We start from the raw sequence: 20,433 nt of genomic DNA on the forward strand, positions 1-20,433 counted from the left end.
AACCATACCTACCCTCAGTTATTCTTAATAAGTATTCAATAATTTCAGGATACATCAACATTGATAATCAAAAACCAAGTAAAATTAAGTGAGAAAACAGACCAAAATAATGAATAATAAATGCAAAACTCAAGTCTTTGAATAAAGAAATTTAAGAATGGAAGACACATTTTACTGAGGATATAATATGCTTTGATCAGTATTATTTTAAATATTTTTAACGGACATACAATATCCTATTAGTTTCAGGTGTTCATCATAGTGATTTAATATTTACATAATGACAAAATGAGCCCCAAGATAAGTCTAGTTACTATCTGCCACCAAAGTTATTACAATACTAACTATATTTCCTATGCTGTCCATTAAATCCCCGACTTATTTATACCTGGAATTTTGTACCTCTTAATTTCCCTTACCTATTTCACCTTCCCCAACCCCTTCCCACTCTGATAACCAACAGTTTGTTTCTTGTATTTGTGACCATTTCAAGTATTATTTAACACTGCAATTCAATGCCTTGGTAATCAAGTTGTGAGATATTAAAGGAGGAATTCAAATTAGTTAAAAGAAAATAAAAGGTTTCACAAAGTAGTTTAGTATAAATGGCCACCCACCTAATTTCTACAGACCTTTATCACTCATCTAATTACATCAGTGGTATTCAAACTACACGCAGAACTCTAGGGCTTTAAGGGAATGTTTTAGGACTGACCCCTGTAACAGGCTTGGGAAGAAGCACAAGGAGACTGACAAAAAAATTATCAGTGGCAGGAGTGGGAAGGGAAGGAAAAGAGAAGAAAACACCCAATGACACATAACATAATAAGATAAAGATGAACTATCACTACCTCCCGGAACAAGCATCAGAGAAGCATATAAAATTTATATGCAAAACTGTGATTCTTTACCTATTTGAAAAACTATATCACATATGTTTCTAAGTGCCTACTTTTCACTTACCCTCCAAAGGTAGTCTAATCCTATTAACTCCAAATCATCCATCATATATGCTCTCCTTTTTGCTACTAGTTTTCCTTCTCGACAATTCACAGCTTTGAAGAATCGCTCAAAACATTTCATCCCATTTTCAGTTAATAGGGAAGGATCAAGCTGAAGCACATTACTTTCAAAGAAGTCCTTATTAATATCAGGATCCAAGTCTGGTTCATCCCCCATCAACTTGGAATACCACTTAAAACAGGCTTCACGATCACAAAGATAAACGGCATTCTCTGCTAAGCATTTCCATATTTGTTTTGCCTGAGGAGCACATAGCCACAGTTGTCCATCCTTCAATAAAAATCTTGAAAAAACATAAAAAAATTAGAAATTAGAGCTACAGGGAGCAATGGGGGAAAAATGGGACAACTGTAATTGAATAACAAAAAATTAAAAAAAAATAAAGAAATTAGAGCTACATAATTTTTATTATCAAATGCAATCTGTATACATAAGAAATCATCCATTTATCATAATTATATTTTACAGGTAAAAAGATGTCAGTTCTTATTGACATCATAAAGTAACTTATTTCTCAACTTTTATCTAGTACTTAAAAAAGACCATATATTAATTCATTCATTTAACAAGCACATATTGGGCACTTACAATGTGCCAAGAATTCTGCTAGGTGACTGGACCTAAACTGAATAAAAGATTTCTTCCCTGGTTAGCAGTTATGTGAGTTCTAACATTTTGCTTATACAGCATCACTGGTAAATGAGGTATTCTACTAAATGATTTTCACAGATAACCAACTCAATGACAGTTAAGAGTTAACAATGCCCAAATTTTAATACTTTCTGTTGATCTATACTCAACACCCAGTACCTGGCCACATTAAACAGAATAACCTACATATGATTTAAACTTTGTATGTCAATATTCAACAGGATGCTAATCAATTTTTCACTAGTGTTCTCTACGGTCTTTTTACTTGTCAGCAGTTTGGTCATTAAAACAATAATGAAGGTGAATTGTTACAACTGAGTATCTTTTCAGATGTGCCAAAGGGAAAAGGTCACCTAAAAAAACCCCTAAGCTACACAGCATATTAAATTGGCATTCTTTATCTGTGTCTTAAATAGAGCGACAGTAATTATTTAAAACAAACCTAAGGAAGTTAAGCCTTTCTTGGACTTCTTGAACATGACTGTATCTACTTCCCAGCCTCACAGTTTGTGGGTCATAGTCTTCATGGTCTGCAAATTAAAGAGAAAATCATACATTATATAATTGGATAATCACATCACTGGTGACTTCAACCAAAGGAAATTAAGTCACTTAAAAAGTCATTAACTTTTAATCATTAAAAGGCATCCTGAAGTTTATTAATTATTGGCAATATCAACTCATTTCCCATTTTCCCCACAAAAATTTTCCTTTTACAGAACTAAAAGAAAATGATCTGTTAAATATGCTATAAAAATAATTATTCAACACAATGCCTTCAACAAATCTTCATACAAAATGAGGCAATTTCTTGAGGAGTCTATGAATATGAACCACCAAGACAACAGTTTTTCTTCAATTTCCCTTCTACTGTACTGCAAACTCTCTTCATGAAGAAAAAATAATAATAAAGAATAAATTATATTACAATTTCTACCTAGGAAGTTATAGTAACATATGATATTCAATATAATGAAGTTAAAATGCAGTTATCACCATCCGCATGTTATGAAAGAAGTCTCAGAAATTCAAGAAAACGTACCCATCTATCATAACTATGGGTAGGTGTTGGTTTCTAGGCCTAGCTTAAATTGGAAATTCCTTTTTTAAAAAAGTAATGGAAAAAAAAAAAAAAAACAAAAAACAGCAAAGCTAGGAAACCCTTTGGTTTTACTTTGATAACAGCATATAATGGGTGAAAAATTCTGTATCTGCAATGAAAGACAAGAAAAAAAAATCTTACAAAGCACCAACTGTCCTAAAAATAGTATGAACAGTCGATTTTTTCAGTTTAAATTATTATTATTTTATTGGGAAAAGCTATGTAACCTGGAAATAACCAAGTTGATCTGTGGCTTGGAACAGAAAACTGACGGAAATGCTCTGACAAATACTATTAACTACTTGGTAATCTCTGCTATTTCTTCCCATAAGTTGCATCAAGTTATGGAAGAAAGAGAAATTGTGTAATTTATCATTAGCATTAAATACTGATATTTCCATACCAGATCCTAGACCTTATACTTGTGTCCTAGAGCAAAAAAATTCTAATTGTGTGACTCTCTTTGGAAATAGTAAAGGTTATCAGAGTTTTCAGATATAGTGAGGTTTCTTCTTTGAAAAAAATCTTCATGTTGTAATGATGGAACATTTATAATACTTAGAAACATCTGCTTTTGATGCTTTGGTGAAGAAAAATCCAATAATATTATCACTAATTGCTTTCTACTTCCAAACATTTATCTAGCAAAAGTCCTCAACAGGTATTTTCTACTTCTATGAAAAGTCAATTTCATCAGGACTCAGTACTGAAAGCACTACATTACAAGAAGTTTTTTTAAAGAAACCATATAGATAGAATATCAATTTGTTGTTCCACTTATTTATGCATTCATTGGTTGATTCTTCTGTGTGTCCTGGCCAGATAGTGAACCCACAACCTTGGTGTATCAGGACAACACTTTAACCAACTGAGCTCCCTGGCCAGGGTTCTTATCATCACATTCTAGAAGACTTTTCATCACCTCAAAAAAGAAACTCCGCATACAGTCATTCCCCATCTTCCCCCACACTCAGCCGTCTATTTTAGACATTTCATATAATGGAACCAACACTATGTGGTCTTTTTCTGACTGGCTTTTTTTCCTTCTCAGCATGTTTTACAGGGTTCATCCATGTTGTGACATCCTTTTATTGCTGAATAGTATTCCCTTGTATGTATATATAACATATTGTTTATCTACCCATCAAAGAGGAACATTTGGTTTATTTCCACCTTTCTGGATGTTATGAACATTCATGTTCAAGGTTTTGCATGAATCTGCTTCCATTTCACCTGGGTATATAACTAGGAGTCAACGGTATGGTAAATTCTGTGTTTATCATTTTGAGGTATGGCCAAATTGTATATTAAAGTGGCTGTATCACTTTACAATTCCATAAGCATCATACAAAAGCTCCAACTTCTCCACATTCTTGCCAACACTTGCTGTTGTCTTACTAATTTGTCATCCTAGTAGGTGTAGATTCTCACTGTGGTTTTAATTTGCATTTTCCTAATAACTAATATAATCTAACATTTTTATGTGCCAACTGGCCATTTGTATAATATGCAGATATTTTCTCCCATTCTTGGGTTATCATTTTAAGTTTAATATATTATTTTTCCCCCATAACAATTTTGCTTTGTCTAACCCAGGGCCACAAAAATTTATTCTTGTTTTTTTCCTGAGTTTTATACTTTTAGGTCTATGGCCATTTAGAGTTAATTTTGTGCATGGTGTGAGGTAGGGGATCCAACTTCATTTTTTTTAGATGTGGATATCCTGCTTTCCAGCAACATTTATGAAAGAGACTATCCCCCCATTTTAAAATTATTGTTCTACTACAGTTGTCCCCCCCCCCAGCATTGGAAAGAGACTTTCTTTCCATTCTTGGCATGCTTATAAAAATCAACTGATTATAAATATAACGATTTATTTCTGGACTGTCAATTACATTTCACCAATGCAGTATTGACTTTGTTATATCAGTACCACACTGTCTTGATTACTAGTGAGTTTTGAAATCAGTAAGTATGAGCCAGCCAACTGTGGTTTTTATTACCAAGACTGTTCTTAGCTATTAGGGTCACTTATATATCCATGGTTTTTAGGACCAGCTTGATTGTGTTGAATCTCTGGCTTAATCTGCAGGGTACTGCTATCTTAACAATATTATATCTTTCATCCCAATAACATGGGGTATATCTTTTTATTTTGTATTTTTTTCAATTTATTCTGAAATATTTATTTTTTAAAAAGCTATCATAAATGGAATCATTTTCTCACGTATTAAGGAATATTTTCCATCTGTCCCAGGTTGTGCTCTGATGATTTCTGACTGGGTGTAGCCTAAAGCGTATGTATAACATTCCTGACCAAAGGGCTGACTGTAATCACAGTGGAGCTTATCTTGGCTGTGTTTTTATCTAGATTTGTTAAAATTCTGGGTACAAGGGGCTACAGGTAGCCTCTCTAAAGTTTTCACTGGTTTTGCTAATACCTTTGGGAATGGCATGCTCTGGTCCAAAAAAAGTCAGTCCCTTCAGCCTACCTGCTGAGCTCTTCGTCCTCACAGTTAATGTCAACCCAGCAGGCAGCTTCTCTCAAGAGTGATAACCCTGCTCTATGAGTATTATTGACGTGTGTGTGTGGCACAGCCCCTGATTTTCTCTGTTGCCCCCTGCCCCACAGCATGGAACTGCCACCATATGAGACAGTAATCACACACTATGAGTAGGCACTGAGTAGGATAGTCAGCCAATGACTACCTGGAGATAGCTTCTGCCAATGGACAGGGGATGATAAGGCATGCCAATACCTTGCCTTTCCTGCGGTGGAACCATAGTTCTAGATAGTTCTGTATTGGCAGCTGTGGAAAAAAACACCTAAGTTGTGGCTCAGATACTATAGTTTCTTACCGTTCTTTCCAAGATATGGTAGATTTCCTTGAAAAAATGTTTCCCCATGTTCTGCATCCCCTTAGGACAATTCCCAGATACTTTAAATGATTATTTTTAAAATAATTTTTTCTAGTTAAATGGTTATTTCGTTAAGGAGGTTTACTGAGCATCTTACTCCTACCAATCCAGAAGTTAAATGCCTCATTCTTGTCCACCCCACCACTGTCATCACACTCTACATCTATTAGTTGTGGTATTTTCTTTTCCTTCAATATAGACTGAAGGATTTGTATTAAAAAAAGTTTTAAGATGCTCACAGGCTCGACAGATATGCTTGAGTATGGCAAACGCGTAAGAGAAGAAGTGAAGGCTATGCTAAGTGAAACAAAGGAAAACCCACACAAAACCAATGGTGAAGGGAAGGAAATTGGGGTTCAAATCAATGATTTGGAACATAAGGAAGAAAAAAACAGTCTAACAGTGCAGAATGAGGAAGCAAGAATTGAAAAAAATGAGGAAAACTTCCCAAATTTTGCAAAAGAGATGGACACACAGGTCCAGGAAGTATGGAGGGCCCCAGGTGAGCTGGACCCAGGGGGGAACCCACCAGGACACATCATGATTGAGATGCCAAAGGTGAAAGAAAAAGACAGAGTCCTGGGGGCAGGAAGAGACAGGTGGAGAGTTGCCTACAGGGAGGTTCCTATAAGACTATTAGCTGATTTCTCAAAAGACACTTTGCAGGCAGGCAGGGAGTGGCAAGCAGTATTCAATGTGATGAAAAGCAACCTGCAACCAGGATTACTCTATCCAGCGAAGCTATCATTTGGAATGGAAGGGCAGATGACGTGCTTTCCAGACAAGGTAAAGCTAAAGGAGTTCATCATCACCAAGCTATTATTATATGAAATGTCAAAGGGACTTACTTAAGAAAAAGAAGACCAAAACTATGAACACTAAAATGACAACAAACTTACAACTATCAACAGCTGAATCTAAAAAATAAAAACAAAATCCAACTAAGCAAACCAGAAGAGGAACAGAATCATAGGTATGGGGATCATTTGGAGGGTTATCAGCTGGGAGGGGGGAGGGAGAGATATGGGGAAATGCTGCAGGGACTAAGAAGCATAATTAGTTGGTACAAAATAGACAGGGGGATGTTAAGAATAATATAGGAAAGGGTGAAGCCAAAGAACTTATATGCACGACCCATGGACATGAACTAAGGGGATGGGATTACTGGAGGGAAGGGGGGTATGGGGCAGAGGGGAGCAAAGGGGAAAAAATTGGAACTACTGTAACAACATAATAAAATATACTTTAAAAAGTTTTTTTAAAAAGATTTTATTTTTAGAGAGAGGGGAATAGAGAAAGAGAGGAAGAGAAACATCAATGTGTGTTTGCCTCTTGTGGGCCACCAATGGGGGATCCGGCCCTCAAGCAGGCAGGTGCCCTGGGCTGAAAGGTTTATGTTTTGTTTAATGGGTTTAGTTATTTTCATCTTGACCCAGTTCAGCCAGTGAGAGCCAACTTCCATATTTTTTGACATGTCAACATAATCCTTAGGACACTTTTTTCCTTCCCGAAATGAGATGTTCAAGGATCATCTTGTAATTTCCCTGCACCAGTACTGGAAATAGCCATTACTCCAGAGAACTATAAACTTAATAAAATGGATACTAGCCTAATTTTTTTTTAAACCACAAAGAACACACATAGACTTAACAGAACTTCATGGCTAATGTAGGAATGAGCCAGTGCTGAGAAAGTCTAGTCGAGGAAAGATATTACTAACGTAGAGCACACAATTTGTGAATGATACTCAAAAAAATCCTTTCATGGGGGAAAAAAATTGTTCCTAAAACTGCCAGTTCTGAATTTAAGAGATTGGGAAGAGTTAACTGAAGTGCCAGTCCTAAGAAAACAATGCAAAAATGCTATCTACAATGAAAACAAGTCCTCCAACTCTATCCAGGAACCATAAAAAATGGTAATTTAAACTTTCAGTTAAGGTTTCAATTAGTACCAAAGGCAAGCCTACCAATGAGGTAAAAACTTGAGTGAAGATTACAAGGTAGTTTTATACTTTGTTGTATAAACATAAAAAAACTAAAAAAAAAAAAAAAAAAAAGAGTTGGCAAGCACCAGTGCCAGGAGGCACAGGTAGCAAGAAAACATAAGTAAATACTGTTGAGAATTTTAATGAGTTTATTACTTTAAATAATGTTAAAAGAGGAGGTAGAATGAGCTAACTATACTACTGAGGAAATGTTTTCTTCCAAAGCTGAAGATGCTAGTGATGACATATGGGCAGGACAAATACTTAGTATTGGTGAAATAGTTATCAAACATTGAGACTACCAGTGAACTGTGGAACCTGATGACAGCCTCCTGAATAGGTCTCATACTTAATGGAATCCATGCAACACTTATTATACAGAGGCAAAAACTGTAATTTACTTTAAAATTGCAAATTCAGAAATTGGTGGCTGATGTTACCACGGAAGTGATTTAATGCTGTGTGAAGTTTATTTTAATAGGTGAATTTTACTAGCTTAAAAATACCCCCCCAATATTTAAATATATATAGACCGCCTTGGCTAGTGTGACTCAGTAGGTTGAGCATTGGCCGGTGAACCTAAAAGTTGCTGATTCAATTACTAGTCAGGGCACATGCCTGGGTTGTGGGCCAGGTCCTTTGTTGGGGGTTGTGAGAGGCAGCTGATCAATGTTTCTCTCCCTTTCTCTCTCCCCTCCAAAAAATAAAATCTTAAATAAATAAATAACATCTGTAGACTGATCAGTATTAACAAGAACAGTGTAACAGAGGAGAAAAAGTTATCAAATTTAGAATAAAACAAAAAGCTATGGTGTCAATAAGTTCAGGGGAACATATCAACAGCAACAAACACTTTGAGAGATTACTATGTACCAGGCATCATTCTAGCATAAGCAACTTGTCCAAGGTCATGTTTCAAAAATCTAGACAGTATGACTATGCAGATTCACATCTCTTACTTTGTAGAGATACACACAATATAAGGAGAAGTTGAAGACTTAAAACATTCTTGTGATCATGAAAGTGAGATAAAGCAATTACAAATGTTGAATTTGACTAAAATGGAGCAGAAAATTCTAGTGAGTCTGAACTGCACATTAACATCTGATTGCCCTAACAGCAAGGCTTTCAACATCTGACAATGAAATAAAGATTAGCAGAGCTCATATGATTTATATGGCTCCATTTTGGGGAAAGGACTGAATTGGCATCTATGAGGGCTATGTCTAGCAAAAAGCAATCATTAACAATCAGATTTATGTTAAACTGAGTCCACATGCTTGAGTCCTTGGATGTACTACATGCAAAAGTCTGTGCCTCTCTCAGATTTTGATTGTTTTGCAAAGAATATAATTCACATGGTCACACACATGCCTATGTTGACCTAACTGTCCTATCATGCTGCTTAAAAGGAACTTAGCACTGAAATGATAAAAGATCATTGCCTAGTGCCTACCAGTTCCCTGACTACTTATCTATCTCCATAATCTACTGCCTAGGAGGAATTAGCTGGCCTAAGAGAGGGTAAATGAAAGAACAAAGAGTTAACAAAATCAGTAGGGGGTATCTGAAGAACTGCTTAATTTTTAATTATGTTCATCTAAATTTATATGGGAATGTATGTAATGTTAAGCAAAAACCTGATGCTTTGTAAGCATGTTGGGATTTTATGCAATGCCAAGAGTCTTCCTACTCTTCAAATAATATTTGAAATATCTTCATTTTAAATATATACTATGGGGTTGTATAAAGTCTACTATAAAATGTTAAGATTGGTATGTTCAGTAACCATTATGTTCAATTCTAATCCTATCTCTAACACTAACTAGTAATATACAATTTCCTTTCTACAGCTATGGGAACAAACTTGAGTCTCTTAAGACAGTTTTTTGGTTTTGTGTGTTGTGTGTACATGTGTGGGGCGGTGGCTATGAATTTGGCATAAGAGAGAGGAATGTGTACTAAGAACACACCTGTACTCTAGCATACACAGATGCAAACCCAACTGTCAGAGGGCAGGAGTATTGAAACACAGTTCCACATAAGGCAGGTACTTTGTTAACTGGCTGTTAAAACAGGAAACTTTATAGTAACATGTTTAAACAAATTCACACTTTGAAACTAATGTAAACATGTGGATTTCTCATTTTGTAGCCTTGCAGCTCACTACTTATAAATTTTAAAATCAACACACAAAACTTGAACTTAGGATTATAAAAGAACTAAAATATATATAATAGACTTAGAAAAATAGTTTTTTTGAAAAGATAAAGGTGGTGGCAGAAAGAAAAGAAAGACTGAAAATGAGTTAAGTACATATCTAAGAAGGCAATAACCAAATGTAGTATAGGCAGGCAGAGCTCCCAGGCAGGGGGTGGGGGGCGTGGAAAGAGATGGATCAATTTAACAAGGAGAGTGGGGAAGGCAAGCACTTACTAAAGAGCCTTGAAACGCCCACCAGGATTTTAAGTGTGTGCAAGAGTTAAGAGTAAAATGAAAAGTGGACTGTTAGCTAAAAAAGAAACACAAGATACATTTCCTCTTATTTCTAAGGTAATTAATGCTCCCCTCCCCCACCCGCAAAGGCATGCTGGAAAGGAAGTGCTGTTATTTCTCAATTCATGTTAGCTCATAATACATACCTCTAGCATATAGTCTCATGCTTTCCATATAAGTTGCAAGATTTTCTGCTACCAAAGTAACTAGGGCATGATTGTGCTGTAGTTGATTGATTAAGTCATGGCGATAAAATACATGGGGACTTCGCTGAGTTTGACTGAAACGAGAAGAACTTAACAATATAATTAGGCAATTAATTCTGTTGGAATCAAAAGAGTTTATATAATCTAAATTCTTAGCTATTAATTAAAAATCTTAAAATGGGTTCTTTCATATCAGAATCACATTTTTGGCCATTTACTTTAATGACAAGCAATTTAAGACAAATCAATGCTTTAGAAAATAAGACACTCCATAATTATTTTACACAAAAAATATACATTAATATTCTCCAGTATCACATCAACGGGAGTATACTTCAATAACAGATTTCTACTTCCACGCAATAGTAGTACAAAAGCACTCGTTTTAAGTTCATGTAACAATTTCCAGAACTATAAAATAGAACACTATTTGCAAGATTAGAACCACAGAGATTATGCTGTAACTATAGTAAAGAATTTAATTTAAAAATGTTTTCAGTAAAATTTTATTAGCCATTTAAGGTACATTCTGGGATAGCTGGTTTGTAGCCAAATTTGCCCATAAGTATCACCAGAAAGACACCTAGTTCCCTTCCAACCTTTCATGCCACCTTCATTGAAACTAAAACTCTCACAGCTATAACTATTCTAATAGAGATGAAGGCCACTGTTCTTTGGAAGAGTACAGTATATAAACTGCTGCGTCTATCTGAATCAAATGAATGAAGTCACTTGAAAAGAGCCAAAAAGCATTACGCACAGTGGGCCCAACAATCAAAATATGTCCCTCAAATCAATGTTACTGTTAATAAGATATAGTCTAAATTTTCTCCACTGTCTATCCCTAAAGCTTTTCTGATTTCATATCATTTTTCTAGCCTTGGAAAAAAATAAGACCAAGTTCAATTGTTAAAAACATGTGGCCTTTTCCGTGTTAGGAATAATCGTAACAGTAGAGTCATAAAGGATCTTGGCAATCATTTAATTTTCTACATATAAAAAAGTAATTTCTTTAGTTTAGAGAGTCTTTACAAAATGACAGACTAATTTAGATACAATGGCACAATCCGGGAACCCTGATTCCACTGTGAATATTCTTTGCACTACACCATAGTTCTCTTCCCTCCCGCCACAGTCTTTTTCCTTTTCAGGTTATCAATTCCAACTCTAATCAAACAACACAAGGACAAACTACTCCAGTAACCAGAACTCAGCAAATAAGGTGATATATTTAAAGCGCTATTGAACAGAAATTTAGCTAAAATAAATCAGAAAATTTAACTCTATCTTGTCATCTTTCATTAAACATACTTGCAGTCTAATCTTTAAATTTAACTTTAAAAATGAATTAAAAAATAGGTTTAGTTTACTTTGAAACTCTCTGTAGTATAATGTTTCAAAGTTAATAAATTGTTAAATATTTCAGAGCATATCAACAAAGGAAACAGTAAGGTCTATAAGAAATATTTAATACGGGGTAATGGTAGAACGTGGGCAAAAAGGGACATAAAGCAGGGAGGAAAAACTGAAATGAGAAATGAGGTTGAAAGAGCATTTGTCATGAAACTGTCTAACATACTTGCTGGAAATAAAGAGATAATTCTGAACCAAGAACCTGAAGGCACTATTATTGTCTTGATTCTGACACGTATCACTTAATTATAGCTTACTTCCCCATAAATAAAATCCAGGAGGTAGATATGATAAAAAATTTTTTCTTCTAAATGAACTCTTCTCTTAGCCTATCACACCTCAGTCTAATTTTCTTAAGTTTGATTTTACCAACTGATAAAAATACATAAGTAATACAAACAAAAATACTAAAATTTTCTGTTGAAAGCCTTACCTCAAGTTTTGAGGTGCTTCACCAAACAAACTACAAATTTCTCTAATTTGTTTCAGTGCGGGGATGACCCATTTGTCATTTGTACGAAGTTCTTCTATAAAGCGATCTATCCACTGAATCTTCTGCGTGTCACGGTCCTTAAATAATTTCAATGTTTTTTATAGGTCAATACTCAGGAGAATTACACCTTCAAATTATTTTGAGAATTACAAAGTAGAGCTTCTCTTAAAGATAAGCACCACAAACACTATGCCAAAATTGCAGTAAAGTTTAATAATAATTTAAAAAGTTAAGTACATTTTTATTTCACATTCACTAACAAAATTCCAAAAGGTAAAACAGTATTATAAAAGTTTGACAGAACATGGACTCAGTTATAGCTACACAAAGGTATATATACTAAGCATTAAGCACACTCACAGAAACTTTGATTTTTAATTTTTTTCAGAAAGTGTGCATTTAGCTTTATCTAATGTTTTCAGAGATTCTACTATATAATAAAATTCAGTAGTAACATATAACCCTGATTGTTACACTACACAGGTTTGTTTTTGATACACTGAAGAACATTGAGAATTTATGTTTTTACCAAGAAAATATTGGTATGGCAAACTAAGTTAAAAAGGCAACCAACAAAAATCAAAACAGGAACACTTCCACATGCACACAAGGAAAGAGTAGAAACATGTATAAGCAGTTAAGAATTAATGTTATAAAGTTTATAATTTCATGTATGGTATTTTACTTTTCATACCTTATTTACTTTGCTCCTTCCCCCTTCAATAACCAGAAATGCAGGTTTGGATTCTTTTTTGGTGTGTTTCTATTTAATAAAATAATTTAAACTCAAGGCTCATATTACTATTTGCTATACTAAATACATATTTAATGAACTATCATAAGGAAGTATAGTCAAAACTGAGTAGCATCTGAATCACATATACCTACTTTAACTTATTTTCTTAGCTCTTGAATTTCAGTCCACCAGTGTAGCAAATACTTTTAGTGAGACATTATTCAGCAATGTTCATGCATGATTTAAAAGAATACACATACAAGTTAGAATGCAGGGAAGCTATTACATAATTTCTTCATAGGGAAGGCACTAAATCTTTTTCTGTTTAGGAAATTTTATTAATTTTTCTTAACTTCACTATGAACAAAGAAAACCTAACTTCTCTTACCTCAAAAGTCCCTTGTCAGCTTTAATATCTTATATCTCATCTACTTGAAACTCGTATTTCAGCACCATACATTTAACAATACTATATATAACCTGTGTTGGTCATATAGCTTTTCTTCCAATGAGACTAAAGTGGTTTTCAGGCAATAAACACAAAACTTTGACATAGACACCTAAGAAGAGGAGGCAAACTTACATGAAGAATATATGTCAATTCTTGAGATCACTTCAAAAATGATATTGGAATAACTTGAAACCATTTTGTATCTAAGCATCCTAATTGTGAAGGGTAATGGAATGTGAGCAAAGCAGCACACCTTACCTGGGAGCAACTGTAATCTAGTATTTTTATGTGGGCACTGAGTGCCAGGTCCATGATGTCTACAGGTACATCATCACTGTGGGCCAGATTCCACAGGAGGTTCAACACTTTGTGTGCCATCACACCATCTTTATCATCTTCTGCTAGACGACGTATCAGCTCAAGTAGCTTCTCACGTTGCTTTTTACTTGCATTTGTCCAACTTGCCTAGAAAAAAAATTTAAATGACATCAAAACATATACTTATTTATCACTGCTTAAATTAAGTGTCACCAGATTAACTATATTCATCAGAAAAACAACATAGCTGAGCACAGAATTATTCAAAGAGATATTTGAGAGATAAGGGAGAAATAGAAACACCCCAGAGCAGGGTTTCTCAACCTCAGTATTACTGACATTTTAAGCAGAAAAATTCTCTGCTGGGGGGTGGAGGGCTATACCATGCATTGTAGGATGTTTAGCAGCATCGCTGGCTTCCACCTGCTTCTAGAAGGCAGTAGCAACTGCTCCTTCTCCTGCTGTTGACAACCAAAAATGTCTCCAGGTATTGCCAAATATCTTTGGATGGCACAATTGACTGACCACATTGAGAACCACTGCCTTAGATTCAGTGTGCTCACTGTGATTTTAAAATTGTTCTATAAAAGATGACAGACAACTGACAAAAAAAAGTGCGAGAAAGGATGCGAAACTCTGGATGGGACTAAATTGGTATAACCACTTTGAAGAACAAAAACTTACTTAGAAATCAGACAATTAAAAACGATAGTAGGCAAGTACATAAACAAAGTCTAATTTCACAATATCTAAAATAATCTGGCTGCCGTCTACAAAGAATTACAAGATAACCTGGGCTTTATGCTTCATTTGAATCATTTTTAGTAGAGACTTTCAAGACACACCTCCTAAGAATTGCTAGTTTACCATCACTTCAAAAAACTGTGCTGCCCTGGCTGGTGTGGCTCAGTAGATTGAGCACCAGCCTGAGAACAAAGGGTAGAGCTGGTTCAATCCCCAGTCAGGGCACATGCCTGGGTTGTGGGACAGGTCCCCAGTTGGGAGCACGTGAGAGGCAACCCACACTGATGTTTCTCTTCCCCTCTTTCTCCCTTCTTTCCCCTCTCTCTAAAAATAAATAAATAAAATCTTAAAAAAAAATTGTGCTTCTTACCAAATAACAAGTACTCAATAAACATCTGTTAAGCCAAACTGGGGGAGGGAGGAGAAAAAAAATAGATAATGGATTTTTATATTTAGACAATTTTGTATTTACACCATCCTTAGAAGAGAAAGGTCCAGGGATACAATCACAACCAACCTCCTTTCTTTTCTTCTCCCATTATGGCAGTCATCTTGTCATGCTTCACCAAAATTCAGAAGTCATCTCAAGATTAAAAATGAGTGGCAATTAACTTTATAGAGTACACTTGATAACTGATTTTATTATTTCCTCAGCTGCCTTCGCTGTATTTCAATAGATGAAAAAAGATTCACTCAATACTTTGTTCCCCTAAAACTAAATTTTTTCATGAGGCAGTGATTTATAACGTTTTTTAAAAAGATCTTATTTATTTACTTTTAGAGAGGGGGAAAGGGAGGGAGAAAAGGGAGAGAAACATTGATTGGCTGCCTCTTGCACACCCCTAATTGGGGACCTAACCCACAATCTATAGGCATGTACCATGACTGGGAATTGAACTGGTGGTGACCTTTTGGTTCTTAGGCTGGTGCTCAATCCACTGAGCCACACTAGCCAGGGCAATGATTTACAACTTTAATGTGCGTAAGATTCATCTGGGAATCTTGATTAAAATATAGTTTCCTAGGCCCCCATCTAGCAATTCAGATTTAATTGATCTAGGGTGGAAGCCAATAACTGGTATTATTTTTCTTCTATTCTAAAATATACATCAAGAATGGTCCAAATATATACTATTATTACAGAACATAATGTAAACACCTGTGTAAATATTACCTGGGTCAAAAATCACACATGGTAATTAGCACTCCAGAAGCCAGCTAGGCCTATTTCTCAAGTTAATCTTAATGCAATCAAGGTATATGAATTCTTGTGACTTTGTTTCTTTTATTAACCTTCTGTTTAGACTCATTTGTGTGGTTGAGTTGCTCAAATTTGCTCATTGTCATTATTGTAAAGTATTTCATTATATGGAAACTGCACTATTTATCTATCCATTCTAAACAGCAGTTTTTTGCTATTACAAATAATCCTCCTACATGTTGACTGTGTATCCTGGTGCACATATGCGCGAGTTTCTTTTACAGCATATATTCAGAAGTCAAAGTGATGAGTCACGATAATCTTACACTTCTCCAGAAATACCAAACTATTTTTCCAGCTGGTTGTAGCAACTTATGTTCTCCAGCAGTCAGTATAACTTTTATTTTTAACATGATACCTTTAGGACCCAATGTCAGTTGTTAAAAGAATACCCCTTTATGTTCACTGTCATGAGGTCTTGTGTTCTTGATCCATAAATTCAGCAATCATTTGATTTTTTTTACAAACCCAATACTAGCAATTGGAGAGAAACCACTGTACAATAAGGCTTTTAAAAGTACATGATGGCAGATACGACTATAGGGCCTTCTGTATTATCTTAGAAATAACATTTCCATTACGTCCATAACTTAATTTCTAATTTGCATATGTATATTAATCCTACAATGCCAAGGTATTTGTAATCCCCTGCTGTCAGCTCTTATTTTTCATCACGAGCAGTCATTCTTCCCTGCAGTCCTATAGTTCACTTGAACCTGTGATAAATAACTGCTAGAAGGAAATCCAAATGAACAACCTGAGGTTTTTTGTTTGTTTTTGAAGGGGAGGGGGAGAAGGAAAGACCCCTTATTTATGAGGGCTATTATAAAAAGAAATATCAAGTTCTCACTGGAAAAGAAAACAATGGCAGATTCCCGAACACACCAGAATTTTTAAAATGATTTCTCTTTAACCACTGGCTAAGAGCAACTCACAGATTTAGTAAATTAAGTCTGTTAAATATAAAATGGTACTACTTTACTATTTTAAATATTACCTTAAAGCAATCAAAAAGATGATCAAGTTGTTCAGGAGAAAAATCCCATGCCAACTTTGCCAGTAGGTCATGTACATTCTTCACAATAGCTTCATGCTTCCCAGCCTATTGAAGAACCAAAGAAAATCATAGCATACTAGAATCTGAACAGCAGGTAAGTAGTGCATACTGCCTATTGACCACTATTAATTAATAAAGTATATCCATCTTCATCTGTATAAACACAGAGAAAAATTTGTAACATTTTAATTGCTTTATAACTGTCATATAAAACCTGACAACTCAATTTCTTTAATTTTATTTTTATTATTTACACTATTAGAGTTGTCCCCATTTATTCCTTTTGCCCACCTCCACGCAGCCCTCGTCCCCTCTTCCCCTCAGGCCATCACAGGGAATTCATGTGAACCTTTCATTATTGAACTTCATGTGCCAATTTTAACATTCCAAGAAGGAGAAAAACAAGGCACACCAATGGTATTGTTTTAAAACTGGAACCTTAAGCACTTAAGAGGCAAAACTGAATGCTTTCTTGGTTTATATAGATTCAAAAAAACAAAGCTTTACCATCTAGAATTCAATAATATTTCCCAAGTGTTCCATGAGTAGAAACTTGTCATTAAGATAATCAAAGGAATCAGTTTCCACTCTGAACCAAAAAGGTTATTTCTTTCTGAAAATATAAATCCTTCAATGATAAATTTTTGAAGATTTTATTTACTTTAAGAAAGATTTTATTTTTAAAGAGGTGAAGGAAGAGAAACACTGATGTGTGAGAAACACATCGGGTCGGTTGCTTCTCACACGCCCCCAACCAGGGATCTGCCAGCAACCCAGGCATGTGCTGTGACCAGGAAATGAACCAGAGACCTTTCGCTTTGTGGGACGACACCCAAACCCACTGAACCACACCAGTCAGGGATATTAATTTATTTTTAGAGCAAGGGGAAGGGATGGGAGAAGGGAGGGAGAGAAACAACGATTGGTTGCCTTCCCTATGCTCCCTGCGTGGAGACTGACCCCGCTTGTGCCCTGACCTGGAATCGAGCAGGCCACCTTTTGCTTTGTAGTACAATGCCCAACCGACTAAGCCATATTGGTCAGAGGGATTATAGATTTTTATAAATAATCTAGTGATTTAACTCTCCTGATATGAGTTTTTTTCTTTGTATTAAGTTTATGAAGAAACCAATTATAGATGTCTTATACTCTTTCGAGAAATTTCTTAGTATTTTACTGTTTGACTTATTTCAAAACCTACAAATTAACAAATACACCCAGTAAATAATGTAATATTTTTACCTTAAAAATATTAGTTATTTCACAAAGATTCCTTACAGGATTTCTGTAAGCAACAAGCATTTAAACATACTAACAGTCATATGATATAAGCCTTCATCCCATTTCATAACAACTAATATATTTCCTTAGTTTTTAGCCATCTTTCTTTCTTTCAAAAACCAAATAGCCACTATTTTAAATTTCTTACCTGTGCTGCCCAGATATTATCAAGATCTTGTAATGTCAGAGCTTTTTCTTTGATGACAAAACGAAGAATCTTTTCTAACTTTTCCACATACTGAGGTTGATGAAGACTATCTCGCAAGACTATGGATAAGATATTGTTCTGCTGTATCCATTCCTAAATAAATATAATTCAGAAACTTCTTTCAAAACAGGAATTAAAACACAGAAACTTAAAAAAAAGTACTCGTCACATTTTTAAACATTAGCAGGAATTAAAAACTACAAAACATAACACACTAATATGCTTATGTGTTGTTCTAATACAAAATTATGAAAAACAATAATTCCATGGAACTTCATTATGTACACAAAGAAATGCTTCCATGTATTAGAAATAGTGAAATCATTGAAAAGATTGTACTCCAACACTATTCAGAAAAATGGTACTTAAGTACAGCAATCACCATGGTTTAAGTAGAGTGGGTGAAGAACTCATTTCAGGATCTTTGGATTCCTTATGCTGTTTTTGATTTGGGTGAAAAAGTACCCTTTTTATGTTTTGCTCTCTTTTATCAACAAACTATACTATTATTCCCTATCCATTGGCTTTTTTATTTTCCAAATAATCCCAATGAAGAATATATTATCCTATTATAGAAAAGTATACAGGTTTGGAAGTGTTGGAACTGAAATCTGAATAAAAGTGGCATGCTTCCCACATCTGTGTTCCTGTAACACTATGTTATGTTGCTTGACTGGCATTTATTTACTATCTATACCAATAGGAAAAATTTCTTAACTCATAATCCAAAAAGTTAACAGTTGACACTATATAATTTTACAATATTCCACTTAATAAGAATAGTAAGTATTTAGCCCCAAAATGTGCTAGAGAAATACACTTCTCAGCTGGTAAAGGTCCACTTCTATTTCTAATATGTTGCAGGCAGATATTTTTGTAAAATACAATAAAAACGTGGCAATATCAAACTGCAACAAAAGCTTATAAACACTTAATGCCATTTCTTGTACTCATTTAGGACTGACAACAGTTTAAGGACCAGAACCAGACCTTGAACCACATTCTAAGTAGCTCTATGCTGGACTTCCCACAAAGTGGACAAACAACATACACAAAACCTTTTGTCCACCATCTAAATCCGTAACAGCGGGGCTAATGTCTAGGCATCCTCTATATTCTAATCATCCTCCCCAATTAAACTGAGGTGACCTTGAGAACAAGGACAGTTCTTATATAGGTCTTGCAAATACTGTCAGACAGTACGCACTAAAGTTATACAACCAATCTTTTTAAAGTGGCACACTTCATTCTAAAACTACAATATAACAAAAGCAAGACTAAATGAGTGAAGACTACATCAAACTAAAAAAAAAAAAAAAAAGAAAACCAACAAAACTAAAAGGCAGCCTACTGAGTGGAAGAAAATAACTGCAAATCATATATCTGATAAGGAGCTAATATCCAAAATACATAAAGAATGCATACAATTCAATAGTAAAAAAAAAGCCAATTAAAAAAATGGGCAGAAAATCTGAACATATATTTTTCCAAAGACAACATACAGATGGCTTATAAGTACATGAAAAGATGCTCAACACTAGTCATCGGGGAAACACAAATCAAAACCATGACGAGATATTTCCTTACACCTGTTAAAATTGGCTATTATCAAAAAGGCAACAAAAAACAAGTGTTGGCGAAGATATGAAGAAAAGGTAACCCAAGTACACCATTAGTGGGAATGTAAATTTGTGCAGAGTATGGAAAACGGTAGACATTTATTAAAAATAGAACTACTATATGATCCAATAATGCCACTACAGAACGTATATCCAAAAGAAATGAAATCAGTATTTCATAGAGATGTGTGCACTCTCATGTTAATTGTGACATTATTTATAATAGCCAAGATATTGGAACGACCTAAGTGCCCATTGATAGATGAATATATAAAGAAACTGTGGTATACACACACTGAAATATTCAGCCATATAAAAGAATAAAATCTTGCCATTTGTGGCAACGTGGATGGACCATGGAGGCATTATGTTAAGCAAAGTCAGGCAAAACAAACAAACAAACAAACATACAAAAAACTCCCACAAGCCCACAGAGAACATATTATTGGTGGTTGCAAGAGGCGTAAAATG

General features: G+C 34.8%; 1 protein-coding gene across 4 annotated transcripts in view; it reads right to left on the bottom strand.

Annotated features, from left to right (window-relative positions):
• Positions 1-20,433, bottom strand: part of USP9X (ubiquitin specific peptidase 9 X-linked) — a 111,229-nt gene that overhangs the window by 47,929 nt on the left and 42,867 nt on the right. For 2 of the 4 annotated variants that reach the window (XM_090265231.1, XM_090265229.1), the window contains exons 10-16: positions 18,284-18,436; positions 16,795-16,899; positions 13,733-13,939; positions 12,228-12,364; positions 10,322-10,455; positions 2,117-2,204; positions 964-1,306 (exon numbers count right to left, since the gene is read on the bottom strand). In XM_090265231.1, coding sequence (XP_090121357.1) covers positions 964-1,306; positions 2,117-2,204; positions 10,322-10,455; positions 12,228-12,364; positions 13,733-13,939; positions 16,795-16,899; positions 18,284-18,436 — 1,167 coding nt within the window. Of the gene's footprint in view, positions 1-963; positions 1,307-2,116; positions 2,205-10,321; positions 10,471-12,227; positions 12,365-13,732; positions 13,940-16,794; positions 16,900-18,283; positions 18,437-20,433 lie in introns of all 4 variants that reach the window. The other 2 variants (XM_090265230.1, XM_090265228.1) reach the window with 1 other exon arrangement.

This window comes from Furipterus horrens, unplaced genomic scaffold (assembly GCF_987537825.1).
Source record: "Furipterus horrens unplaced genomic scaffold, mFurHor1.1.pri manual_scaffold_17, whole genome shotgun sequence".
Lineage (NCBI taxonomy): Eukaryota > Metazoa > Chordata > Mammalia > Chiroptera > Furipteridae > Furipterus > Furipterus horrens.